Source organism: Podarcis filfolensis, assembly GCF_964270895.1.
Source record: "Podarcis filfolensis genome assembly, chromosome: 8".
NCBI lineage: Eukaryota > Metazoa > Chordata > Lepidosauria > Squamata > Lacertidae > Podarcis > Podarcis filfolensis.
Genome location: NC_139611.1, coordinates 64,146,812 through 64,174,780, shown reverse-complemented (window position 1 = coordinate 64,174,780; position 27,969 = coordinate 64,146,812). Strand labels below are relative to the sequence as shown.

General features: G+C 44.7%; 1 protein-coding gene and 1 long non-coding RNA gene across 8 annotated transcripts in view; one reads left to right on the top strand and one right to left on the bottom strand.

Annotated features, from left to right (window-relative positions):
* Positions 1-24,935, top strand: part of LOC310769168 — a 32,323-nt gene extending 7,388 nt beyond the window's left edge. For 2 of the 6 annotated variants that reach the window (XR_014551475.1, XR_014551476.1), the window contains exons 3-5: positions 15,870-15,945; positions 23,901-23,971; positions 24,584-24,909. This is a non-coding gene — a long non-coding RNA (uncharacterized lncRNA). Of the gene's footprint in view, positions 1-4,106; positions 4,177-15,869; positions 15,946-23,900; positions 23,972-24,583 lie in introns of all 6 variants that reach the window. The other 4 variants (XR_014551472.1, XR_014551474.1, XR_014551473.1 and 1 more) reach the window with 4 other exon arrangements.
* Positions 1,654-25,939, bottom strand: ZNF683 (zinc finger protein 683). Of its 2 annotated transcripts, XM_083627155.1 has the most exons (9): positions 25,661-25,939; positions 19,422-19,443; positions 14,477-14,675; positions 9,969-10,088; positions 8,502-8,754; positions 6,743-7,701; positions 5,385-5,513; positions 2,867-3,662; positions 1,654-2,604 (listed from the first exon to the last, which is right to left on the bottom strand). In XM_083627155.1, exons 3-8 carry the CDS (start codon positions 14,633-14,635, stop codon positions 3,150-3,152), a joined length of 2,133 nt encoding a protein of 710 aa, XP_083483281.1. In that variant the 5' UTR covers positions 14,636-14,675; positions 19,422-19,443; positions 25,661-25,939; the 3' UTR covers positions 1,654-2,604; positions 2,867-3,149. The 2 variants fall into 2 exon arrangements, with proteins under 2 accessions (XP_083483281.1, XP_083483282.1); XM_083627156.1 differs by lacking the exon at positions 25,661-25,939 and having other exon boundaries at positions 19,422-19,991.
* Between the last annotated feature and the right edge of the window lie 2,030 nt (positions 25,940-27,969).

Here is a 27,969-nt window from a genome sequence, read left to right as displayed (position 1 = left end):
AGAAAAAATTGCATATTATTTCCCCTGCCTCCCATGTTGAATTTTAGAGATTGTAAGATCTTTAGACAGGCAACTAGCCTCTTGCATTCTGTGAAGCACTGCACACTGTAAATACTATGGAATAACAACAACAACAACAACAATAATAATAATAATAATAATAATAATAGGGTATCAAATTGATCTCATCAGAACAAAGATTTCTTGCTGAACAGGACTTTGACCAGCAAAGCTCTGGTGAAGAAATACAAAACTCCATCTGTGCGAGGAAAACAAGGTCACAGCCACACCATACATTTAAAGCTCTCTTATACCACTTGAGTGGGACGCAGGTGGCACTGTGGGTTAAACCACAGAGCCTAGGACTTGCCGATCTGAAGGTTGGCGGTTCGAATCCCCGCGACGGAGTGAGCTCCCGTTGCTCGGTCCCTGCTCCTGCTAACCTAGCAGTTCAAAAGCACATCAAAGTGCAAGTAGATAAATAGGTACCGCTCTGGTGGGAAGGTAAACGGCGTTTCCGTGTGCTGCTCTGGTTTGCCAGAAGCGGCTTAGTCATGCTGGCCACATGACCCGGAAGCTATATGCCGGCTCCCTCGGCCAATAAAGCGAGATTAGCCCAACCCACCCCACAACCCAACAACTCAACCCAACCCAACAACTCAACCCAACCCACAACCCAACCCAACAACTCAACCCAACCCAACCCAACCCACAACCCAACTCAACCCAACAACTCAACCCAACCCAACAACTCAACCCAACCCACAACCCAACCCAACAACTCAACCCAACCCAACCCAACCCACAACCCAACCACTCAGCCGCAACCCCAGAGTCGGTCATGACTGGACCTAATGGTCAGGGGTCCCTTTACCTTTATACCACTTGAACAGCCTCAGATTGTCTGTTTATTTGGTTGTAAGTTGCTTTGGGTTGCCCTGGGCAAAATAAAGTGACTAACAAATTTAATAATAATAATACAACAACGGAACTGTAATTTTTGGGGGGGGGGCTGGGCTGGGAATTGTAACTCTGTGAAAAGTCTCCTTTCAGCACCCTTAAACTACAGTTCCCAGGATTCTTTGCAGGGGGGATGCAAGTGATCCGTGAGTTTTTCAAATGCATGACATGGATGTGAACATACAGGATTATTTTTTGGAAATTAGAGCTTGTTTGGTGACAGATATTTTCAGAGGCGGAAGTGTGGGGGGTAGTAGTAAGAGTCCTTTCTGAAGAGGACACACAAAAGCAAAGGAAGCTGTGTTGGTCTATGGGGCAGGTAGGGGGAAAGAATCTAAAATTCACTCATGGTCAGGCAACAATTTAGGACTAGCCAAAGTGTCACAGAACAATGAGCTGCATTTTCCAGAAGACTTAATCTGGCTGGATGTTAAGCAAAGCAGGGCTGAGAGAGGAGGGGAAACAGCTTAATGAAAAACAGAGCAAGTAGAATGAGGGCTGAATTTCACACACCCCTCCACAAATGCTGCTGATCCAGTTTGCCTCCCTGTCTCACCGTGGCTGCTTTAAAAGCAGTTGAGAGGTGCAATCATGGATTTATTTTATTTTGCATTTATTTTGACTCTTGGATACTTCTCAACACCAGGGGGCAGGTGTGGAGGATTAGTCATCTATATGTGTATTTATTTAACAGACTTTAGAAGCTACTTTATTGTATAAACCTACAGGCAGTTTACATAAAATATACATTCAAATTATCAATAAAAGTCCAAAATTAAAATGAAGCTAACCTAAAGAAACGAACAAAAATCAAAATATCAATAAAACCAACATTTAAAAACATACATTCTAAAATAAAACTGCATGTTAAAATACACACTGACCTTACGTATCTGTGTAGACTTGCCTAAATAACAAAAAAATTAGCAGTTTAAAAAGTCTGAACTTTTCCTATAAAGCAAGGCATGTGCCATGCTACCCATGCCTCAATACCAGAAGGCCATGAGAAATTAAAGCATTTTTAGAAGTGTGGGTTAAAGTCCTAGGCTTGTATATCCTCTAGTTGAGGGGTCGGGACCATTTCCCAGCACAAATGGTTTCCTCATGGGGAACCAGGGAGGAGGTGCATGCCAGTTGTGGGTGGGGCAAAATGTCTTGGATCAGCTCAATTCTTTCATTTATTTGGGCTATTTATAGCCCACTTTTCAGCAAAGTCTCTCAGAGTAGCATACAATAGGAGAATAATCACAATTTATAAGCAATAAAACATGGAAATAATAAAAACTGAAAGAAAACAAGACACAGCTGAGTTATACAATAAGGTAAAACTGCAACATTAAAAACCCCAAACACGTAAAAGGCCTGGGAAAAGAAAAAAGGGTTTCAATGGCATCATCACTAACAAGAACCACAAAGGCTGGTTCAAGGCACGCCTCTTGGGAGTTATTTCCAGAGTTAGTGGCTACGTAGACACCATACATTTAAAACACATTTTCACCAAAGAACCCTGGAAACAGTAGTTTACCCTTTACAGAGTTGCCATTCCCAGTGCCCTTTAAAAACAAACAAACTACAATTCCCAGAATTCTTTGGGGGAAGTAAAGTCATGTGCTTTAAATGTGTGTTAAATACGTACAGTCAAACCTCGGGTTAAATATGCTTCGAGTTGAGCGCGTTCGAGTTGCGCTCCTCGGCAACCCGGAAGTAACGGAGCACGTTACTTCCGGGTTTCGCTGCTTGCGCATGTGCAGACACTCAAAATGACGTCACACGCATGCGCAGAAGCGACGAAAAGCGACGCATGCATGCGCAGACGTGCTGTCGCTAGTTACGTTTACCTCTAGATGCGAACGGGGCTCCGGAACGGATCCCGTTCGTAGCTAGAGGTACTGCTGTACAGTAATACCTCTGGTTACGAACCGCCCTCCTTGCGAAGGCTTCAGGTTAGGAGCTCCGCTAACCCGGAAGTAGGTGCTCCTGGTTGCAAACTTTGCCCTGGGATGTACGCGTGCAGCAGAAGGCCGCATTAGCAAAAGCTCAGGTTAAGAACAGTTTCAGGATAAGAACGGAGCTCCGGAACGAATTAAGTTCGTAACCCGAGGTACCACTGTATATGGCGTGTACGCAGTCAGCAGGCTTCCATCCTGCCTCTTACTCAAAGACTGGTGGGGCAGCTATGAGCCCAACATTTAGGCTGGTTGTGTCAGCAAAGACTCTCTCTTAAAACAAAGGGTGTAGTTCATCGCTGGGAAGAACGCAAACTGCCTGTGGGGGCTTGGTGAGCAGAGGGCGTTGTGCTGACCAGCTGCCACCATTTCCCTCAGGATGATGGCCTCCACTAGCACAGCAGCCCTGACAGGATCAGGCTCTCCCTCCTCCAGCTGGTCAGCATGCGGGCTGAAGTCAAAGCGGTCAATCATGTCGTTGAAATGGCAGAGCTGGGCAGGCGAGCAGTTGGCACACGGGTTAAGCGGGCAATACCCCCGCCGGTGCACCTCCAGGCTAACCCAGTGGATGTAGGTCTTGCGGCAGCGGGGGCAGTGGTGTAGGCGCTGGTGATCATGGAGGCGCTGGTGGAGTTTGAGGTGGATGTGCTGGGTGAAACGGCTGTGGCATAGGCAGCATGCATAAGCCTTGATCCCAGAGTGCAGGCGGAGATGGGTTTTGAGGTTGCTGGTACTGCTGAAGCGTTTGGGGCAGACCTAGGGGAGAGATTGGTTTCTTGTTAGCCCAAGCACCGGTGCATTATGGGAAGGAGAAACCCTAGACTGGCTCATCTGTGCTTAATTTCCAGAACGATGCGGTTCATATTAAGCCTTGAGCTTGCTCCTTTACTTGTCAAACTTCAGACGAGCAGCCTTCTAGGAGCTCTTTAGCATCACTGAGGTGCTGCTTTCCAACAATCAGCTGGAAGCGGAATTAAAAATGGTAATTTCTTCATAGCGCTTAATAGAGCCAGGGCTTAGAATGAACTAGTTTGGTTTAATGACGTTCACGGAATTAGTTCAGAAATCTCTGAACTATACCTGAAAGTACTGCCCATACGCCAGGTGAACTGAATTTCATTTTGGGATAGAACTATGAATGATTTCTAGTTCATCTTCAAGTTTATTCTCTTGCATGTGGTTCCCCCTCTCTCTCATTAGACTCTTTGGGCCTTTAAACTTAAAGATCATAAGCATTGGGAAAAGGAGATTAAACCATCTACATTCCACTGTATGTATATTTTGATGTTCCCTTAGTCTTCTTAAGCATACAGTGGTACAAACGCTTCAGGTTGCTGATGCTTCAGGTTACAAACTCCGCTAACCTGGAAGTAGTTCCTCAGGTTAAGAACTTTACTTCAGGATGAGAACAGAAATTGCGCGGCGGTGGTGCGGTAGCAGCGGGAGGCCCCATTAGCTAAAGTGGTACCTCAGGTTAAGAACAGTTTCAGGTTCAGAATGGACCTCTAGAACGAATTAAGTTCTTAACCAGAGGTACCACTGTATTTTATACTTCAGTGCAGCAACTTATAACATTCTGAATGCAGGAAAAAAATGAGCAAGGATTATTTGGATCAACTTGAATTGACCTATGAATTGAACTGGTTTGTTTTGTAAAGGGATGTTCATGAAAGGGATGTTCTTTTGGACATGTTGATTTTGAACTAGTTTCTTTTTAAAGTTTCCAAGCTCTGAGTATAGTGTAATTCAGCAGTGCCTTTCCTTGTGGCCATACGAAGAAATAAGGCCCACATGACTTTAATTAGAAGCTTTCTCCTTTTGGTTTCTAGTCCTAATTGCTTACAAATTCAGTGTGGCCCAATGAATCACTGGAGAATTGCATGATAATTTGTAGGTTTCTATTGCCTGCTGAGACTTTTATTTCCTGCTGCACTGTAATGCAACCAAAGCCGTGTACAAATATAGAACTTAAAAAAAAGCCATGGATACAGTAAATCAAATTAAAATGCAACACACAAATACAACAATCACATATGATAAAATAATTAAAGTCTGAAATGTGAAGAAAGATTTGGCATCCATTTCTTACACTTAGATATTGAAATATTAATATGCCTAATAAACCAATGATAAAATTAAGTATGATTTGATGGCCTGTGTGAAAGTGAACCAGCTGGACAGACACTATCCCAGGCCCTGGCCCTAGAATCTACAAACTGTGTTTCCCGTAATGAGGGACCAGAGAACAGCTTCCCACTCCATATTTCCAGCCTTATGGTTTGGGCAAATTCATATTGATTATTGGGAGAAGGAGAAAAAACTTCTCCCTCTCCACTCCACGTATAATTTTATATCACTATCACTTTCCTCCTTAAACACCATTTCCCCCTCAGCCCCAAATGCTTTCCATACACACATATCTCCAAGGGGCCAAATGGTCTCCTGGCCTTTTAATGAGGAAAGAAAAGTGCCACCTACCAGGCACTTGTGTGGCTTCTCGCCCGTGTGCACCAGATGGTGTTTCTGCAGGTGAGCCAGCTGAGTGAAACGTTTTTTACAGACCTGGCACTGAAAAGGCTTCTCGCCACTGTGCACTCTCAGGTGGACCTGTAGGAGGAGGACAGTTCAGTGTGAGCTTGGAAAGGATGGAAAAGGGGTGCCTAAAAGGGTGTTTTTAAGAAAAATAGACATAGAGAAAGGAACAAAAGGGTTCAGTTGTGGTTCGGTACAGAGGAAGCCACTTTAATACTGAATTGGACCAGTGGCCCATCTAGCTGACAGGCAGCGGCTGGCCAGGGTTTTAGGCAGGGAACATTCCCAGCCCTACCTAGCAATGCCTTGGATTGAACCTGGGATCTTGCGCAAACAGGGCAGATCCCCTGCTAGTGAGTTATGTGTCTTCCCCCAAAAGAAGAGCAAGGTTGAAGACAAAGAATCTCCATCTGCAATGAAGGTTATGCCACACCCAGGGCATCAGGAAGGAGTGCAAATAAAGAAAAATGCTATTATTCCGCACCATTTTGAAGTTCCCCTCCTTTTTTCAGCCAAAACCCATCTACCAAGCTGGTCTCCACTAACAGAGAATCTAAGGGTAGTCACAATGTGAACTTCAATAAGGTAAACTCAGGGCCGGATTTAAGTTTGATGAGGCCCTAAGCTACTGAAGTTAATGGGGCCCTTTGTATGTCCAGCTGTCCTTTGTCAACAACAAATGGTCACTGTTTTTTGTGTTGAATATATGCTATATGGTAATTAAATGGACCTAATAGGTATCTAAAGCCATTTGAACATAATTTTATTTGTTTTTTATCTTATAGTTTGGAAATGTACATCCAGGTTTTTTCCCTTTAATTTTTTTGGGTGGCCCCCAAGAGAGTGGGGCCCTAAGCTATAGCTTGTTTAACTTATACGTAAATCCGGCACTGGGTATACTGAGCACACACCTGAGTGAACCCTTACTACACCCACCCACCCCCCTAGCATATTACTGGGCTATGTCTGCAACCCCATCTCATAATTCTGATCCCAAAATAAAATTCTGCAGCCGTAGTCAAACACAGTGTCACAATGGAAAGTCCAGTGTTAACACAGGTACAGACACCTAGACTGCAACAGCACGTGGGTGGAGCAAGTGCCTAGGGCGGGTGTGCAGCTGGGTACAAACTGTACAAACTGGTACTTGCCAGCTGTTTGCAAATGCTATTTAGTCACCATGCCCCGACCTTCAGGAAACAGATCTAGGCCATCATGTAGGATGTGGAGAGAGGATTAAACAATTCTGGATGGGGAGGATAATTGGTACGAATTTGTTCTCACTTGGATGTCTCCAGATGTACCTTGAGATTAGAAAGCTGCCCAAAGGTCTTGGAGCAGATATGGCACTCGTATTTGATTTTGCTATTCTTCTTCCCCAGAGGGTACGTTGCAGACTTGCTGCTTTCCTGGGAATCTGGTGGGTTGGTCTTTGGCGTACTGGGGTTGATGGTCTCATCCTGGCAGGCAAGCTGGGAGGGAGCTTTCAGCTGCTGAACTACGGAGCCACATGAAATGGCAGGGTGCCCTTGGTCAGAGTCCAGAAATGAGAAGATTCTGGTGTGGAGAGAAGAGAAACGATTTGGTGGTTTCTGGTCCACTTGTTTTCCATGTGGCAAGATGGGAGCGAAGACAGCTTGAGACATCCCCGGAGAGGGAGGTCGCCTTTTCCCCAGAGAAGACAACTTTAGGGATGTGATTTCTCTAGGACCTGTTAGCGGCAATTCAAATGGAAATGAGAAGGTCTGAGGGGCCAGTAGAGATGTGGGGTGGTGGGCAGCTGAGGTGCTGCAGGCATAGTGATAAGCCTGGGGTAGGTTGCTCCTTGGCTGGCACTCTGAGCAGGAGGAAGACGGGTTACTGAGATGGAGCGGAATTTCCTTCCAGAGTGAGGTAGTTGCGTTGTATGGGTAGCAACTGGGGCCATACTGTCTCTCTGGGCCTATGTCTCTTTGGCTTGGAAGACCAGGCTTCTCAGAAGCAACTTCTTCCTTGGATGCATTGTGGGGAAGGTTAAGCTTTGTGGCCTGTTCTTGCATGCTCCCAGGGGTCTGTGCCTTTGAATCCACTTTTTGGTTTTCTGCTGTCTTCCTTGGCGGCATGTCTTGTTCTAGCTCTTCAACATCAATTATCTCTTCCTCATCCTTGTCTATCTTTGTGTAAATAGCTGTGCATTTTTGGTCATCTTTGGAGGCATTCTGTGGTGGTCTACTGACTTTCTCAGGGAAGGGCTGCACCAGGGAATCCCTTGAGATTAGATACTCTGCAAAGTAAGAAGCAAATCTACTTTTAATTGTTGCTCTTTATCTTGAAACGTATTTATTTTTACTTAGAGAAATGAAATACAAAAGTAACAAAAAAATCTGACAAACTTTAAATATATCTTCCACAATCATCACCTCTTTTTTAAAAAAAGGAAAGAAATGAAGAATGTCAAATATATATTTTTAAAACCTCGTTTCAGATTCTATGAGACAAACTAGTTCTGAGTAAAGATGGATTAATAGTTTCCCCAATCTTAAATCCAGTGCTTCACATTGCCACATCAGATTGCAATATAAAAAGTCCTTTTGAAAATCCATCAGCATTTTGGTTCCAGTTCTTCAGACATTTTTGTTTGCAATTTTTCCAAAGGCACACATTTTTGCAAAGCAATTTATCCTAATAGAATGCATTTTGCATGTTATTTTCCCTAACATATGTATTTTTTATGCACACTTTACCCTAGTATATGCACTTTTGTACACATCACTTGGCTGGGGAAAAGTGCATTACAAAATTTCAGAGAAGTGCACATTTCAAAGGAAAACTGCATTTCAGCTGACATACTGAGAACTGCAAATTAAAAATGCACATAAAATTGATTTTCTCCTCTGTCGCTATATCTGAGTCTGTTTCTCAAAAATGAACTTTTTCCATCTCAGCATATGTAGCTGGGTGATGGGGAGTAGGAGGAGATTTATGTGTTTCTGCTGCTGGTCCTGGAACAAAATGGCCCTTGCCTGAATTGTTGCTGTTCAAACTATTGACAAGTGTGGTGTTCACCACCTACAGTGCCCTCACCTGGTTTAGTTGCCAGCTCCCCTGAGAGCAAGCTTTGGAATTCTCTAGGTACCCCATGCATGTACCAAACCAAAAGTTCAGCTCCAGCCAAGATGGGTGTTATGGTATAGAAATAGATCTCCAGGTTGCACTGACAAGCCATTAAGTTCTGGGCTGGGTGGGTGGGAGCCGGATTCACATAGCACATCCAGTTACTGCAGTTGGGGTCACTCACGTCAAGGATGTGGTAGAGCTCTCCTTTTGCAGAGAGAACCTGGAGGAGGGGAAAGAGAAAGAAGATCTGGGTAATTGCTGGCATATATATATTTTAACGGGGGACCAATTATTCTGTGTTCCTCTCTCCCAACAGTCTTAATACTTCCTTGAGCCTCATCCATTTAAGGCTGCCATCTCCTCCTAGATACAGATAGGTAGCCGTGTTGGTCTGCCATAGTCAAAACAAAAAAATTTTTTTCCTTCCAGTAGCACCTTAAAGACCAACTAAGTTAGTTCTTGGTATGAGCTTTCGTGTGCATGCACACTTCTTCAGATACACTGAAACAGAAGTTGCCAGATCCTTCTATATAGTGAGAAGGTGGGGAGGGGTATTACTCAGAAGGGTGGTGGGAATGGGTGGTTGGCAGATAGCTGTGATAAGCCTGTTGACGACTCTTAACGACTGCAATAGGTCTTACAGGAAAAAACAAGGGGTGAGAAAGTGAAAAATGGCTTTGTCATGTATAATGAGATAAGAGGATTCTTATCGTGTGCATGCACATGAAAGCTCACACCAAGAACTAACTTAGTTGGTCTTTAAGGTGCTACTGGAAGGAAAAAAAAATTTTTGTTTTGACTATGGCAGACCAACACGGCTACCTATCTGTAACTTGCTTTTTCCTGTAAGACCTATTGCAGTCGTTAAGAGTCGTCAACAGGCTTATCACAGCTATCTGCCAACCACCCATTCCCACCACCCTTCTGAGTAATACCCCTCCCCACCTTCTCACTATATAGAAGGATCTGGCAACTTCTGTTTCAGTGTATCTGAAGAAGTGTGCATGCACACGAAAGCTCATACCAAGAACTAACTTAGTTGGTCTTTAAGGTGCTACTGGAAGGAAAAAATTTTTTTTGTTTTGATCTCCTCCTAGACTCCATCTTATGACTGATTAAAAGCAAACTTTTGTGGCTTAAACATCAAGCCGCCTTTTCTCTTTCTCCCCACACCCCTGCTTTTCACCAAGCAGCTTAATGAAGAGAACTCAGAAGCTTACTCCCCATTTTGTGATGTTTTGCTTCTTCCTAACCAAAGTGTTGCCCATCCAAGTAAGAAAAGGGCTGCTCCTTGATCTCCTTGATCAAAATTGGGTTACAATATCTTAAGTGTCCAGATACGTAGCAAACAGACAAACAAATAACTTTTAAAAATACATTGTAGATTTTATCTGGCCAAAAGGGGTCATTGTGTCTTTTGCAGCTGTTACTCACCTTCCAGTAGTGCTTCTGATCCATGTTTTTAGGGATATTCTCTCTGGTGTAGATCTTTCCAACCAGCGGCCCAAAGCGTGTTCCTTGCGGGATATACTCTCTGCTGAGCACAGCTATTACCTACAGAAGAACCAAAACTATGTCAGTTCAAGTTAGGCCTGAGTCTTCATGTCCTTCATTTGTACCTGCTAATATTTGGCTGATTTTATAAACACATATTTTATGGCAGGAGAGACTCATGCACATGAGCACACAAAGAGAAACCAGGAACATAATATTTTAGACTTGTAATGTAATGCTCCAGAAACCTAAATCTATTAACACCTCTGCATGGTGGAAGAAGAGTTCCCTCGTAAGAAAGGTAAAGGTAAAGGACCCCTGGACTGTTAAGTCCAGTCAAAGGCGACTCTGGGGTTGCAGCGTTCATCTCACTTTCAGGCCAAGGGAGCCAGCGTTTGTCCACAGACAGCTTTCCAGGTCATGTGGCCAGCATGACTTCCCACCACAGTGGTACCTATTTATCTACTTGCACTGGGATGCAAGTATCTACTCTGCATGGGACATGGGTGGCACTGTGGTCTAAACCACTGAGCCTCTTGGGGTGAGCGCCCATTGCTCTGTCTCAGTTCCTGCCAATCTAGCAGTTTGAAAGTTCCCTTGTACAATTGATTGTACTGGTCTCCCAGGTCCTGTGCCATCACTGTAACCACTGCACCATGCTGGCTCTCTTTTCGTCAACCTTCCTGACCTAACCGAGACAGAAGACGCAAAGCTGTTGGAGGGGTCATGGCTAAGTGGTAAAGCACCCCTGCTCTGCGTGCAGAAAGCCCCAGTTTCAAACCCCAGGTAGAGCTGGGGAAAGACCCTTGTGTTGAAACTACAGAGAGCCACTGCCAATCAGCGTTGACAATAAGCCAACTCATTATAATGTAGGGTTTTGTTCTGCATGCCTACTTCTAATCCCACTTCCTTTCCACAGCACATCTACGCTATAGGTCCCATCTGCACTGTACATTTAAAGCAGTACCATACAACTTTTAACAATAATGGCTTCTCAAAAAAAAAACAACCTCTAGGGAACTGTAGTCTCTTAAGGGTGCTTAGAGATGTTAGGAAACTCCTATTCCTTCCCAGAGCTACGATTCCCTGGGAAGAGGGACTGCCAGTTAAGCCACTTCAAAAAATAAATTTGCACCATGTATGGATTCTAAAAATCCATGTATTACCCTATGTATAGATTGCTTAACCAATATAAAACCTGGCCTCTTTTTTCTCCAGCTTCTGCTTCCCCCTAGTGGCTTCTTAAGGTTGTGAACATAGCCAAATGCCGTTTCTCTGTGTTTGGAGACAATGCGGTTGGGGTTGGTCGGTTTTAAGAATCAGAGGCGGGAAAACACACACCTCTGCATTGCAGCCTTGGCAGGGGTGGGGACAGGGAGGGCTCCATGTTTCCTTTTGCCCAGCCTTTGCTGACAGGGTGCCCTCTAAATGTTTTGGACTACAACTCCCATCAGCTCTAGACAGCATGTGCTGGTTGGCCAAGGCTGCTCTTGTGAGTTGTTGTTTTTTTTAAATCAGCAAACCGCAGCATCACAAAGAGCAGCAAGTATGCAGGGAAAGCAAGACAAAATCCTGAGAAAGATTTCCATGCCCTCCTGGCTGGGCACCTGAATTCAGGTTCAAGACAGGTGTAATATCTGCAGAGCTCTGAGGAGCCCTCACAGCCTTCAGTAAAAAGAAGCAGTCTACTGTATCCACAAATACGGTGGGGAATTGTGGGGGGTGATTTATGAAAACCCCATGTGACAAATTGTTGGCATGCCTGGTTCAGGAAAAGCAGGCTTTGGAGGAGGCCAGTTGGCCAGTGTCCTGTGTTGTCACCAACACACCTCTCCCCAATCCCCAGAACACCTTTGCAACCATTTAAAAACTGTTTGAAGCTCCTTCTAATATGGAGGAAAACACAGGCATATAAATCTGATAGTGCTTGCAAAAAAAAACCCAGCGCATTTGAAAGCATAGCAATAAAATCATCACCTTCATAATTACCAGTGCTTGCAAGAGTATAGGGTATTGCAAGCACCAGTGACAAGCTGTGCTGTGTCTTGGCCTGTGTGGTTGGATTTCAAACCACGTGGGCAGGGGAAAAGGGGTCACCCAAGATCATTGCAATGTCAAGTGATTAACAGGTAAGTTGTACACCCCTGGTGTAAATGGAAAACTGTGGTAATATGAAAGAAAGAAAAAGGTGTGCTGGGCCTGGGGGTAACCCGTGAAATGCAGTCCAGGACCGGTCCGGAATCCAAAGGTTCCAACGGGAGTCAGTCTGACATGGCCAAGGCAGGACACAAGGCAGGAAACCAGTCAAGGACAGGTACAGGATCTCAGGCAGGATCTAGCATACAGCAATGTTGCTCCCACAACCTGGGGCGGGGTCCGACAGCCTTTTATCTTTTTCGGAGTAGCAGCTGGTCCTGATCCCTCAGTGACTCACCTCGCTGTTTCGCCCAAAGGCGAGCACTCCTCCTGTGAGTACTCAGGTCTTTCCTTCTCTCAGACCTTAGTCTCTGCAGCTCGGGAGACGTCGGTGGGTTACTAGACCCAGGGGCCGCCTCAGCCTCCCCTGACCAAACCGGTAATGGAGCAGCTGTAACTGATGGCCCAGCTGAAGACAACGAGGTAATCCCCGCATCTGGAGCCAGAGCAGGCTCAGGCCCCTCACTTGGCCCAGCTGGTGTTTGTTGCAGGGGAACCTGTGCAGACTGGGACTCTTCAGGATCAGGCCCAGACTTGGTTCAGATGATGCCTGAGGCAAAAGATCCGGTGCAGACTGAGTCTCCTCTGGTTCCGAGTCCGAGTCCCAGGCCATCACAAAAGGCATCTTATACATAGACCATTTGTCCATCTAACTTGGTGTTGTCTACACTGACTGGCAGCAGCTCTCCAGGGCTTCAGACAGGGAGGAGCACCGAAAGAAGAAACACAATGGTGCACCTGCATCAGCACAACTGAACGCCTTCATCTGCCCCAGCTGCAAAAAAACATGTCTCTCCCGTATCAGTCTTTACAGCCACTGCAGGAGCTGTAACTCCTGTTTGACTTCACCCCCAAAGGCGCATTCCTCCATTGTCTCCTGAGAGAGGCGGATGCCAGCCAACCAGGAGATGTCAGGGATTGGACCTGGGACCTTCTGCATGCAACGCACTTGCTCTGCTACTGAGCTCTGGCTCTCCCAAAGGGGTAGCATGCAGACTGAAGTGAGACTCACACTGCCTGAATGCTGCTAGCATGCAAAGCTGGCTCAAGCTGCGGGTGAGGAACCCACTTGTGACCCCTCCTTAAATACTACACCACCCTTCCCCTCTCACATACTTTGGCGAGAGGAAGCTGGGTGTGCAGAGAAGCTGTTAACTCTGCATCTCATATGCCTACAGTCATTTCCACAATGCTTGGAGCCCTCTTTCCTTTCCAGCAGTCATAGTGAGAAAAAGATGACAACTGTGCAAGGAGCATCTGCTAAAGATTCGGAAACCTAGGCAAAGGGATTTTCAGACACGGTTCTTCTGCCAGTCCTGCAAAGACCTGCCACAGTCTGTACCCATTCAGGGCTGGGGCTGGGGAAATGGTAGAGGCTGGCAGTGGTGCAGACCAGGTCATAGAGGATGGTCAGACCGAAGCTGGCCAGGTGGGTGGGAGGGAGGCTGGGATGTAGCTGGAAGAGACTGAGGAGGGATTGCTTTGTCTCTTGCAAGGATGGGTGAATATGTCAGTTATGATTTCTCTCAGTTGCTCATTTGTATAAGTTCAGTTCTCCAAATTTCCACATCAGTTTGCGGTGTGTGTGTGTGTGTGTGTGTGTGTGTGTGTGTGTGTATTTGGATATATATATAATGTTATTGTGAAAATTGATCAGCAATTTTTGTGCGAGTTTCCCCTATTATATGCATTTTATATGCAATGTGTATGATACACACATTTTTTGCAAAACAAGCTCCCCTAATATGATGCATTTTTGGATGCTGTTTTCACTAATCAGCATTTTAACTTTGTACACTGGTTCCTATACTTCTCTCTCCCCTACCCCACAGACAATCTGAAAATCCCTGAGGGTCTAGGCAGGCCACTTAATGATCTTTCTTTCTGTTGTAGCAATTGTAGGGGTGAGTTTAGATTTCTCAATGTATTTTTACAAAGATGCCGTGGAACTACCTGAATGAAGCAGTCGTCCATCGAACACAGTTTGGGAACCCCTACTCTGGTATTTGCATTTTTGCATACATTATTTGGCAGGAGAACTTCCCTTGCACAGTTTGAAAAAGTGTGCATTGCAAAGGATGGCTGAATTTCAGTTTGCAGATTGTTTTGGAATTAGGTAGGTTTGTGAACTGAATCGAATTCCGTCACCATCCTGTGTCGCTTGGGGTGTATGGACAGAGGAAGGAGTGCAAATCAGTCCAGGAGACCATACAATGAAAGGTCTGCCCTGCTGGGCTGGCCACTGGCATTACCTCATTGTTGCTGTTGCGCTGGAAGGCCAGGTTCCGGGGCAAAGAGGCCTGTGCTCGCGGAAGGTTGGCGTGTGGTTCGTACAGCTGGTCCTTCACAATGTAGGTACATTGATCCTCAAAACCCTCCCCTCTCCATGGAATGCTGGTCTCTTCCTTCATCCTTCTCCTCTCAATCCAACAACGGGATGGGGAAAAGAACCTGGCACAAGAGTGAAGGGTTTTATTTGTTTGTTTGTTTCACAGGAATACATAGCTAAGTCTAGGTACCAGGGGGATCTGTGACAATTCCTGGAATCACTTATTCCTGGAGGCGTATCTAGGGTCCCTTGTACCCTTGGCAAGGAACTGTACTGGAGAAACTCCTGCCCCCCAAAAAGAATCTGAGAAACAGACGAGGTTGTCTGAACAGGAGGAACGGGCCTCCTTGGGGCTAGATGGGGACACCCATGCTGCTCTCTGCCTGGAAGATGCTCCAAAGACCCCTTTCCATCATCATCATCAGCAGCAGCAGCTGGAAATCCTGGCAGATTCCCTATTCAGGCAAAGCAGGTGCTGGCAAGGTGGCTGCAGGTTCAGGAGGACTCCAATGCCTGAGAGGTGATTTTTGTGGCTCCCCCTGGGCTTGCGCCCTGAGGAGGGCAGTTTCGCTAATCCCTAAGTACGCTTCTGCACATTCTGCCTGCCAGTGCTTTTTCTTCTGGGGGGACGCAGGGGTATGCATATCCCTAAACATTTTCTGAATCTAAGTTTGGCCTCATTGAGGGGCAGTATTTCAATATGAGTAGGAAAATGAGAGCCCCCTAAACATTTTTTTTTGGGGGGGGAAAGCACTGCTGCCCACTAATATCTCACCCCTTTCTCAAATTATTTGTTATTTAAAGTGTTTTTTAAGTAAAAAAATAAAATAAAAGCCCATAGGAAATGAAAATAACATCAATGCATATTTTTATAGCTAATTTGGAATTTCAGAGGTGGAAATAAAGGGAACAAGAGAAGCGGAAGTTTGTTCATATTTATTGTCTGTGGGCACTTCCAGGCCATCACTGTTCTCTGGTGGGATTCAGTCACACATCAGCAAATTCAGGTAGTGCAATTAAAGTTGCTTTGGTGCTCTTGTGCAATAAACCTGCTCTCCCCACCCACCCCGACTTCCAATTGGAGCTTTTCGTGACCAGAAAAGAGATGAGTAAATGCACTGGGAAGTGTGGGGTAACATTTGCTTAATGTCACATCGTGAACAAGTCGAAACAAATACTAAATAAGTGGCCAGCATTGTCTATTCTCCCTGCAACCTCTGTGCAAGCAAAATCAGGATGAATGCTCAATCAGCAGGTAGGCAGAGAGTGACCCACCTTCACAAATGGATACCTGTTGCTTGCTCTGCCTTTTGCAGGTTCTGAAGGTATATCTGTCAAAGTGGCGCTGAGCTACTAATCCCCCGTGTTTACATAGGAAGAGCATATGAACAGGTGAGTTGCGTCCATCCTAACTGCAGGTGCATTTCTGTACTGTTGTGATAAATGCAACCTAAGAACTCGGTGACAGTGCTGCTTTATCTAATTAAATCTTGCTCTCATTCATGATTTTGGACCGGTTGCATGAGCAGTATTGGAAACTAGGGCTGGGCCGGCCCTATCATTTAGGCAGAGCAAGGCAGCTGCCTCAGGTGGCAGATGCTGGTGTCTGTGGACTCTGGCAATGAGGTGCTGGAGGGGACAGAGTTTTGGGTGCTCCACAGCCTGCTCAGCACCCCCTAGGCCAGCCTGCTGATATCAGGTACTGTACAGTGGAGGACACTGTGCCATTTTGGGGTCCACCTCAGGTGCCAAAATGTCTGGGGCTGGCTTTGTTTAAAGGTACAGTGTGTACAACACCCAGTTCCCACTCCTACTACACATGTGGGGAGCTCCTGCTGCTGGTGTAATTTGGGGCAGGGTGTCTGAGTGACAAACCACGGGATGGGCTCCAGTCCTGAGGCGCAGGCCCACTGATGGTCCCTGGTCCGCAGTTTGATAAACACTGTTTCAATTCATAAACCAGTACAGTGGTACCTTGCGTTACATATGCTTCAGGTTACATACGCTTCAGGTTACAGACTCTGCTAACCCAGAAATAGAGCTTCAGGTTAAGAACTTTGCTTCAGGATGAGAACAGAAATCGTGCTCCAGCGGCATGGCAGCAGGAGGCCCCATTAGCTAAAGTGGTGCTTCAGGTTAAGAACAGTTTCAGGTTCAGTACAGACCTCCGGAACGAATTAAGTAGTTAACCCAAGGTACCATTGTAACAAAAAATAGGTGGGAATCTTATCCTATCCTAGAGACAGACTACAATTATACCCCTTCTGCAAGAATGTTTTTTTGTTTACCTCTAGTAACTTTTTTTAACCAACTCCTGTTCTTATGCCTCTAACAAATTGGTCTACTGCTATTAGCAGATGGTTATATTTATCGCCATGCCCTGAAAAGCTTACCCTGCTGATTTTTCCTCCTCGGGGTTACTTTTAAAGGAACAGGAGCGGTCCATGCCATTTATTTATTTATTTTGGTCACTTGGCAAATCTTAACCTTACATCTAGTTTACATCTAGCATGTGCTTAGAGGCATGCTTGCAGTTCCCTAGTGATAAAAGTAGCAGTTTTTCCCATAGTACAACAACAAAAATTTGTTAACCAGTTCATTTACTACAAAACTGGATTTTGTTTTCAGTTCATTTCTTACACAAGGACTTCATTTCTATAGCCCTACTATTACTAGGAAGCAGAGGGTAGCTGCATCTCATCCATTCTGACAAAAGCTCTGTGAGAAGGGCAGGCCATCTAACAATTCCCATTTCACAGATTGGAGGACTGAGGCAGAGAGACTGCGGTTTGCCCCAGGACAGTGTGAGTTACAAGCTAAGCTGGCATATCAGCTCTGCTGTTCTATGAAAGATGAGGCAAAGTGTTGTCCACTGGGCTGCTTTGGTCCTCATTTACAGTGGGAGTGTGCAGATTGCTAAACATGCACACCTCCTGCCTCCCAAGACAGAGATGAAAAATGTGCACTTACTTGGAATTGCCTTTTTCTGGTGTGGCTGCAGGGATTCCATGGTGGCCCTGCCTGGCCTCCTGCTCTCACCATTCCATTCTCATCACTTCCCAGGACCACCACCAGCAGATGATTCTGACAGTATGTTTTTGCAAGCGCACTTTGCAAGGATATCACGTGGCAGGGGATTACAGGGGATTAGCTGGAGATGGTTCCTGTTTTGCCCAGCAGAAAAAGCGGGTCCAGATGGAGGATTTGGTAGCCCCTCTACTTAGAAGGCTAAGATAATGTTAACGGCAGCACCCTCAGCAGGAGGGATGCCCTGACCCCGGCATGAACCAGGAGGTGGCCTGTTGAGGTTTTGTCTGACCCACTTGGTGGAAATTAGCATTGCCCATCAGCCAACTCATCCAAGAATGAAACGTTTTCAGTTTGAATGAAATGAAACAAAATCAAGATGAAATTAAAGCTTCCTGACCAACCGAAGCTTGCTCGGAATTACTGGTCATGGCTATATTTTCTAACAGTAGTAAATATGCTTAGCATTTTTAGAGATCCGCAGGAAGAGAAACTGATTGTTAAATCACTGAGAACTGTAGCTCTGTGATGAAAATACAGACCTCCTAACAACTCACAGCACCTTTAACAAACTAGACTTCCCAGGATTATATAGGGAAGCAGTGACTGCTCAAAGTGGCATGATACTGCTTTGAATGCACTGTTTCCCATTTCCTCTATCAGTAGTAGGTGCTTTTCAAAACTCAGATTACTGGATCCAACTTTTACTCAGATCCCTTGGGAGAGTGAAGTTTTTAGGCAGGTCTTTTCTCTCTTTCTGTCTCTCTGTTTGGGGTGGAGTGGGAAAATGATCTGAGGGAGCGGGGAGAAAAGTGCCCACTTGAAATTCCAAATGTGCCCACAGGCCAACATTTATTATTATTATTACTATTACTATTATTTGTATACATTTGCTGGCACTTGGGGTTGAGAGATAGGTTCAAACATTTTCAAGCAGACAGCGTCCTCCAGAGAACCTTGGAAACTGCTGCTTGTTAAGGGTGCTGGGAATTGTAGCTCTGTGAGGGGTAAACTACAGTCCCCAGGATTGTTTTGAAGGAAGCTGTGTGCTTTAAAATTTGATTTAAATGTATGCTGAAGGTGTGGCAAGAGTGACTGGCCCAAGATCTACCTGGTAGGCTCTGTGGTTAGGTAGGGATCCGCACCCAGGTCTCCCTTGTCCTAGCCTGACGCTATAACCCAGGCATAGGCAAACTTGGCCCTCCAGATGTTTTTGGGACTACAACTCCCATCATCCCTAGTTAACAGGACCAGTGGTCAGGGCTGATGGGAATTGTAGTCTCAAAACATCTGGAGGGCCGAGTTTGCCTATGCCTGCTATAACCAATATGTTTAATTCCTGGTGCAGAAGTACGTAGAAATCACTGGTCTCTCTGTGGGTGCTGAGAAAGAGACAAAACAGTATAACTGCCCTCGAAGGAATTGCTCTTTTGATGTGGGAATTGCTAGAGAACCCCACAGCAAAGAACATCTACAAACTCTGAGGCCGTCAAGTGTTTTCATGCCTAAAATGTTATACAACAACAAAAAAGAGTCCTCATCATTTCCCACTCCCTATCTGTGGTGTCGGCTAAGAGGTCTGAGGTAGTTTCTTTTTTACTACTCAGGAGGCAGCCAACCCTCCAGCACTTTCGTTGAAAATAGCTAAGCAGCAGCAGCAAGGTTTGCATTCAACAGAAAGCATGATGAGGACTAAATAAATATGTAACATTTCCAGTAAAAGATTGGGGCGGAGGGGTAGGGGTACAAGGTGGAGGAAAGTGCGACAGTAGCTTGCAGGCTTCTGGGCAGTGTTGAGTGAAGTGTTGAGGAACAGCTTAACAGAGAAAGTAACTACTCACCAGGACAGTGCCTCAAAAGTTCCTAGAATAAAAATAATACTGTTTAGCAGACTTCAAACATTCAAAATCATCTCACATACATGGTCTCAGTCATTTTAGGCCTACTGTTAAACAGAGTGAGGCAGCCCTCTTAGGCAACTGATTTGTGGGTGCTATGAAGGAGCAGCAAATTGTTATCTGTTTGATGGATTATTATTACAATTATTATTTTGTGAGATTTCCTGTCTGAGGTGCCAAATTAACTTGACTAGCTTTGCATACTATTAGGGATGGGGCAGAAATGTTACTTTGTTTGCATTTTAATGAGAGACTACCTAATTTGCATTCTTAAACAAGTACACGAACCAAAGCACTGCTATCCAATGAAATTCTTTGTTTTCCAAATCTTGTGATGCAGTTCTCCAACCAATCAATGTGTGCAACAATCCATATAACTGGGGGAAATTGTACATAAAAATGCATATATGTGTGGAAATAACATACAAAGCTGCATTATAATAGGGGAAATTGCTTGCCAGAATGTGTGTATTAGTCAAGACTGCATACAAAAATGTGGTTTTTAAAAAGAGAAATCAACAATAAAATGCTGATAGATGTTCCTGATGGTTTTTTCTTCTTAAAAAAACCCATTCTTGCAAATTGCTGCAGAAATGAATTAAAGATTGAAAAAATTGGGAAACGGAGAGAAACTGCCCTATACCTGGAGGTCTCAGGGTGCTTCACGGAATAAAATCAAAATATAAAATCACAAAATATATAATCAAAATAAAAACACCAACCCAATAACCCCCCCCCCAAAAAAACCCCCACATTTTAAAAGGGCATAGGATGTCAATCAAATCAACCAAAGACCTGGTTAAGAAGGAATGTTTTTGCCTGGCTCCTAAAGGTGTATAATGATGGCACCAGGCAAATTTCCCTGGGGAGAGCATTCCACAGACAGGGAGCCACTGCAGAGAAGGCCCGTTCTCGTGTTGCCACCCTCCAGACCTCTCGAGTTGGAGGCACACGAAGGAGGGTCTCAGAAGATGATCTCAGGGTCTGGGTAGGTTCATATGGAAAGAGGCAGCCCTTGAGATATTGCAGTCCTGAGCCATTTAAGACTTTATAGGTCAAAACCAGCACTTTGAATTAGGCCCGGAAACTAACTGGTAGCCAGTGCAGTCGGACCAGGATTGGGGTAATATGCTCAAACCGTCTTGTTCCAGTGAGCAACCTGGCCACTGAATTCTGCACTAGCTGAAGTTTCCGAACCGTCTTCAGAGACAGCCCTGCGTATAACACATTGTAGTAATCTAACCTTGAGGTTACTAGAGTATAGACGACAGTAGTTAGGCTATCCCTGTTCAGATAGGGGCGTAGCTGGGCCACCAACCAAAGCTGATGGAAGGCATTCCAGGCCACTGAGGCCACCTGAACCACAAGCGACAGCAAAGGATCCAGGAGTACCCCCAAGCTACGAACCTCCTCCTTCCTTCAGAGGATGTGTAACCCCATCAAGAGCAGGCGATCTCCCATCCATCCAGCCTAGAGAACCAGCCACTAACAGTGCCTCAGTCTTATCTGGATTGGGTTTCAGTTTGTTGTCTCTCATCCAGTCCATACTGAGGCAAGACACTGGTCCAGCACTTCCACTGCCTCAACTGCAGATGTAAAGGAGAAATAGAGCTGACTGTCATCAGCATACTGCTGACAATGTACTCCAAACCTCTGGATAACCCCACCCAGCAGTTTCATGTAGATGTTAAACAACATAGGGAATAGGATTGAGTCCTGTTGAACCCCACATTGAAGGTTCCACAGGGTTGAAACGCATTCCCCAAGCAACACCGTCTGGAAACAGCCATCCAAGTAGGAATGGAACCACCGCAAAGTGATGCCACCCACCCCTAGTTTGGACAGTCGCTCCCAAAGGATACCATGGTCAGTGGTACTGCTGAGAGGTCAGGGAGAATTAACAGGGACATGTTTCCCTTGTCTCTCTCTTGACAGAGGTCATCATACAGGGTGACCAAAGCATTTCCCCCCCAAAACCAGGCCTAAGTCCTGATTGAAATGGATCCAGAAAATCAGTTCCTTCCAAAAGTGCCTGGACCTGGTCTGTGACCATTTGCTCTAGAACCTTGCTTAGGAAAGGGAGATTAGCAACTGGCCGGTAGTTAGTTAGGTTTTCTGAATGCAGGGAAGGTTTCTTAAGGAGTGGTTTTACCACTGCCTCCTTCAAACACACGGGGACAACCCCCTCCCATAAAGAGGCATTGATCACCTCCCTGGCTCAGCCAGCTGTTCCCTCCCTGCTGGTTTTTATCAGCCAAGAGGGACAAGGGTCTAGAGTGCAAGTGGTCGCCCTGACCGATCCGAGCACCTTGTCCACATCCTCGAGCCTTACCAACCGAAACTCATCCAACACAACAGGACTAGACTGTGATCTGGACACCCCATGAGATTCATCTGCTATAACAGCAGAATCAATGTCTTGGTGGATGCGAGCAATTTTGTCCTCAGAATGCTTTGCAAACAAGTCACAGTGAGCTACCATTGGTTCTACCACCTCCTTTGGGCCAGCCTGTAAAAGGCCCCAGACAACCCGGAAAAGCTCTACTCCATATCACTTCAAATGTCTTGGGGTGGCAAGATGACCCCAAACAAAGCAACGTGCATTGTAGCCGTGTCAGTAAAAGGACACTTGCCTGCTTCCCTGGGTTGATATTTGTTTGAAAAACCACATGGGGCATTTTTCCACCTAAAGAGGCTAAAACTGGCTGGGACAAGAAAACATTCCAACTGCAAAAATCAATAGATTTATCCCCTCCCCACTGTATTTTTCATTTACCGAATAAAAAATCTAAGTGGTAAGTGGCTGCAGTTTGGGGATATTAAGGAAAATGGTGCAGGAAACAATAAATTAAGAGAACTATGTTGTAGGGCTAATTCTGTGTAAATTCTGCAGTGTGAACAGTGACTCCTGAGTGAATTCCGTCCCCGTTTTCTTGGAAGGTGGTTTAAGACTGATTGTAACAGGGAGCAGAGATGGGGGAAAGATTTTTCCTATCTATTATGTTTATGGTATAGCAAATGAATTATTTTATATCAGTAGTTGAGGTAGATTTTCTTCCTAGTTCCAGAAATATCATTACACGTGTGATCATTATAGATTCCTAGAACCTCCATAATATTTGCAGAACAAGATAGCTCCCACATCAGATGTCCTTTTTATTGTGCATTCATGACAATTTGTGCTTATGATGGTATCGGGGTGGTAATATGTGATCCTTTCAACCCTGTTTGTCCCTGCAAATGCTTTGGGGTGGGCCTACTGCTTCCTGATCTTTCCTCTCTGGGGATTTTTCCACTAAAACTCCTCCCCAACTGCTTCTCTCTCTGCTGGGAAAAGATACAGGTAGCCACATCTTACAAAGTTTGATGTCTCATATTTGTAAGCGCTGTTTCAATTTTAACATGTCAATATATTCAAAAATAATCCCAAAGGAAATACTACAGATACTACATTCCTCAAAAAGTCTAACGATATACTGTAAAGGTAAGAGGGAACTTACACTCTTTTATATCTCTTATCATGTCAGTAGATAAATTCCATACTGCATTCCCACCAACAATTAAAGCATTAAGAAAAGTATATTTTCTGCATTATATATCTGTGTTTAGTTTGCTTTATTTCTCTGGCTACCTGTGTTCTTCTCACACCAGGAACTAATAGCAACTTTGAGGGTGTAGGGAACAATTTCCGTTAGGGAAATTGGGGGGCGGGGGCGGGGGAAGAGTACTGGGAATGCTTTTAGGTCAGGGGTGGGTGACTTGCACCCCTCCAAATGTTGCTGGACTCCAGTTCCTGTCAGCACCAGTTGATAATGGCGTTGCTGGGTTCAAATTCTGCTTCTGCTGTTCCATTGGGGACTCTAGATAAGCCCCTGCCTCTTATACTACACTCTTATACCTTTCTACTCAGAAGTAAGTCCCACTTAGTTCAGTGGGGCTTACTCCCAGATGCTTGCTCCTTCGTTTCTCTCATTCTATAAAAACTGTGATTTTCACCTGCCTTTGCTGAGGGCTTATTGTGACAAATAATATTTTGCAAGATGAAGCCTTTTGCACAAATTGCCACTCACCCCAACAGTTACGGATTAAAAAAATAAAGCAACCCCAATCCCAAGAATCCTGGAAACTGTAGTTTGTTAAGGGTTCTGAGAATTGTGGCACAGTGGGGAGTAAGATGCAGCACCCAGGATTGTTAAAGACAGGGGTGCACTTTAAATGTATGGTGTATATACGCAGCCTTGAAGTGTATGTTATGCCTTCAGGGAGTGTGGAATGGAAAGGGCTATGTCTGCAATACTGGCCATTTTTTGCCTGATTTGCTGCATTCCATTCTGTGCAAAAGTTGTGCATTCTGTTCTATTCATATGGCTTTGTTTGATGTTCAGAGCTTTCTCTTGTGACAATGTGTCCCTCTCCCAACAGCAAGAAATTTCCCCAGTACTACACCATTGCCCTAGTGTGAGGTACCATCATTTCCCAACATGTCTTCACAGGTGATTGTTATCACTTTTTTAAAAGTTTTGAGTGTCTTTTTAACTCATCCAGCTTTGTTCTAGGAACCCAGGAATATGCCTTATACAGAGTCAGGACATTGGTCCATCTAGCTCAGCTCTTGGTCCACCATAAATTGCCCTTTGGAAGCACCCTTTGTTTCTTATTTACTTATTTTTTTTATTGCCATGCTTGCTTTAATATGTGTATTCTTAGCTGCCATGGATTGGTATTTATTTACAAAACAAAAGAGAGTTGTGTCCAAAGTGGATCCTACTCAGAGTAAACCCACTGAAATTAATGGATATGACTAACTTCGGTCCAATAATTTTAAAAGGTCTACTCTGAGTAGAAATTGGTTGCTTACAGCCTATTATTTTAAAAATATTGTCTGCAGATCAAGCTGTTAATAAAGCTACAGGGAAATAGTTGGCCATCTATTTCTGAGCAATTAAAACAAATGAACAATCCCACCCATTTTATTTCCATTGTCCAGTTTCCATCTCCTTTACCTCCCCTCCCACCTTGCTCCTGGCTTGCAATGCCACATTTTTCTATTGTTTCATGCAGTTTATCTCTTTTTAAAATTGTTTCAATTTCCTTTCTTTTCACAGTTTTGTGATTGGGGTATTTGAACAATTTCAGTTACCCATGGCACTACTGTTTGGAGAAGACACCTATGTATTTGGGGACAACAAAAAGTCTCAACAACTCTTGAGGAGGACACACCATAACATCTGAGGTGCTTCCACACGGCAGTTTATTGTAGACTGGATATTGGTCATAGGATACTGGTGGACAAAGATATCAGTTCTGATTCTCTGAGTTTCTCATTTTTCAGATCTTAAATGCAGTTCTTCACATTTTCACAACAATTTGCATTAAAAAAAGACAAAAAACCTTCATGACGTTTCACCAGGATTTTTGCACAAATTTCTCCTAATAAACTTTTTTCCATATGCATTTTTGACTAATATGCACATATTCACAAGGCTTTCCCCCCCAATACAATGCATTTTATATTTTAATTTTTGCTAGTGTATACATTTCTGTACACTTGGCAGGAGAACTGCATTGCAAAATTTGTAGAAGTGCGGGTTTTGAAGCACTGCTGTGTTATGGGTTGCATACTGTTTCTGAAAGCACAAATTAGGCAGGTTCACTTTTAAATGCAAAATGATGTGACCTTCTCCCTCATTGCTCGTGCATGCAAGGTTTTTGTGGCAATGTTTTACGATTTTCCATGGAAATCGCCAACCAGGGTCAAATGGGAAAATAATGCAGGGCAGAATTTTCAAGAGGCTATCATTGTGTGATCACTGCGCACAACATGCATGTGTGCACAGCACCAGGTCTGCAATAAATTGCCACCTACAACGCCCCCACAACTCTTCAAATTCCGCCGAAACAAATGGCAAAGTGTGCCTATGATACCTTTGCCAAATGATACCTTGCCAAAGTACCCTTGTACCACAGCTGTTACAGCCCCTGGACTTGTGAAGAGGTCATTCGGAAATCCAAACTTCCTATTGCTAAGAATATAAAATATGGCTATTTCTAATGGGATATCTGGATATAAAGGGAGAGCAAAGGAATGTTGCAAAATGACCCACCGAAAGAGTGAGGTAGGTACCAGAATGGAAAAGCCCTTTGACTCCAGGGAGCTGGCAGGAGGACCAAAGATTGCCTACCTGGGTTTGGATTGCTGCTTCTTTATCTCTCAAGCCAAGAACCAGTTGTGAGAATGAAAGGGAATCCACTCTGATCTCCTTTGGGGCACGTTATGAATGATTCAGCTGAAGCAACAGGAAGTGTCCTTAATTCTTCGGCTCTTGCTATATGCTGAGAGGAAAGTCAAAGCCACTATACCACAAGGAGGAGGAGGAAGAAGAGAATATTCTCTGAGGTGCTTAGTTTCTAAGAAGACAGGTGCCAGGGTTCAAGATAGGTTGGAAGCTACCCTGTATGACACAGACACCCAGATGAGCTGTATGACATAGACACTCAGATGAGACATAGCTGCCCCTGATGATTCACTGGTCCAAAGACATTCTTGCATACTTGGGGGCACTCTTTTCTTCTTCTTCACATTTGCATCCTATGCTTCAGTTCAGCACCTGGGCAGAAAACAGCTTCCAGGGGCTGGTTTGGATCCTGCCCTGATAATAAAATGCAAAAGACCAGTTCCGCTCCCCTTAAAACAAACACAAAAAGCTGCCCACCGTCCCTGGGCATCTCACTCGCAGCAAGCACCGTGCTGTTCCACATCTTTACACTTCCAATGTGCGTAATTGTACCACAAGTCAACTTGTTAAAGAATCCAATGCACTTGTTAAAGAATCCAATGCACCCCTGGTTAAACTCTGCCAGGGGTAAACTAAGTCTTAGGTTAATCCTCTGTTTGGGGCACAAGATTGCTGCTTGTGGACACAAAATGAGGTAGTCACATTTTGGTGGCAGGTAGAATTTACCCTGAGACACAGAGCGGACTCCAGGGATGGTCTCTGGATATTTGTTGGAGATCCAAGACTTCCAAGGGCTGTCGCCCCAGCCAGGCTGTTATGTTCACTTTGAATGGAGCAGCCAAGATCATCAGGAGCAGTGTGGGAGAAATTTTAATTCATCTGTCTACTCCTGTGTGGATTTGCCTGCCTCTTCAGGTCAGCACTGGAGGCCATCTGCTCTATCTCTGTGTGGTTAGGTGAGTAAGAGAGCCAGGTCCTGTTTGGTGGTAGTGCCTAAAAATGGAATGCCCTCTCAGTGGAGATCTACCAGGCTCCCTCTTTGACTCCTTCAGACAACCTGTTTATTAAGAATTCATCCTGATTTGCTTGCATAAATCTTGCATCAAGGTTATAGGATCAGGGAGCTTTTGTGGAAAGAGGGAGAGGGGATGGGGAGAAAATAATATAAAAGTGGGAGAGAGGTGGGTGGGGGAGATCCGAATGCCAGGCAATCCCACTTTCACACCGTCAACTTCTTATTCAATGGCTGGAAATAAAGACTTGGATTATTGTAGGTCCAAAGAGGGACGTGCACAGCCCCATCTGCATTATAGGGCATGCAAGCTTCCTTTCCCCCTTGAATCTCCTCTACTTTTGTGAAATGTGATGTGGGCAACAAATGCTACACACACTTAACTCGGAGTAATTCCCACGGAACTCTGTTGCACCGTTAGGTCGCTTCCAGACAACCTGTTCAATGAACATTCAGCCTGGTTTGTTCATGGAGAGATTAGACAACATCTTGCCCAACAACTGTTACACCTTCCAGTGCCTTTTCCTAATGCTTTCTGTACCTGAAAGTGTATTTGTTTCAGAAGAGCTCCAAACCCACTTTAATGGCGCAACCAGAATGTGCTGGGGAAGTGATTGAATCCCACACAAATATATTGATAGGCTGGAAGATACCTTTAGCATGCAAAACCTTAGAAGAAGAGCCTTGCTACTTATCTTTGGAGTAAAGCTTTTTGTCTGAGGCTCACAGGAAACCCACAAGTGAGCAAGACATCATCTAAGGATCTCTGAGTTGAGGAACACCACAAAGAAAGTGTGGCACTGCTGAGGGGAGGGCGAGGGAGCGAAGGTATTGCAACAATTGATCAGCTTGAACTGGGGCATCTTTTTAAGGGAAGAGAGAATTCATGGGAATGACATCAGTAAAAGAGCCCCCAACCCTGTCCCCAAGGGAAGCCAAACCATTTATTAGATGACTGAAAGTCAAGGGCTGATATATAGAATCCTGGAGCTGGTTTCAAATTCCTGGAAGTCACAATGACACTAGGCACCTTGTGAGTTTTTCAGCCTTGATTCCAGTGCTTGCCAATAACATCTTGCTTACAGTGTGATGCATGCACCATCATAATAATTAGTAATAATATTTTTTATTTATTTATACCCCACCCATCTGGCTGGGTTTCCCCAGCCACTCTGGGACAGTACATATAAAAAATAGTAATACAGTCTTGCTGCGTCATTCTGATGCCAATTCCTGCCTTCAT

Excerpts from the sequence above, each read along its gene's own strand:
- ZNF683 (XM_083627155.1), bottom strand. The coding sequence starts at position 14,635 with ATGAAGGAAGAGACCAGCATTCCATGGAGAGGGGAGGGTTTTGAGGAT. Across the intron at positions 8,755-9,968 it reads ATCAGAAGCACTACTGGAAG|GTTCTCTCTGCAAAAGGAGA; the intron begins GTGAGTAACAGC and ends CCCCTCCTCCAG. Across the intron at positions 5,514-6,742 it reads GGCAGCTTTCTAATCTCAAG|GTCCACCTGAGAGTGCACAG; the intron begins GTACATCTGGAG and ends CTCCTCCTACAG.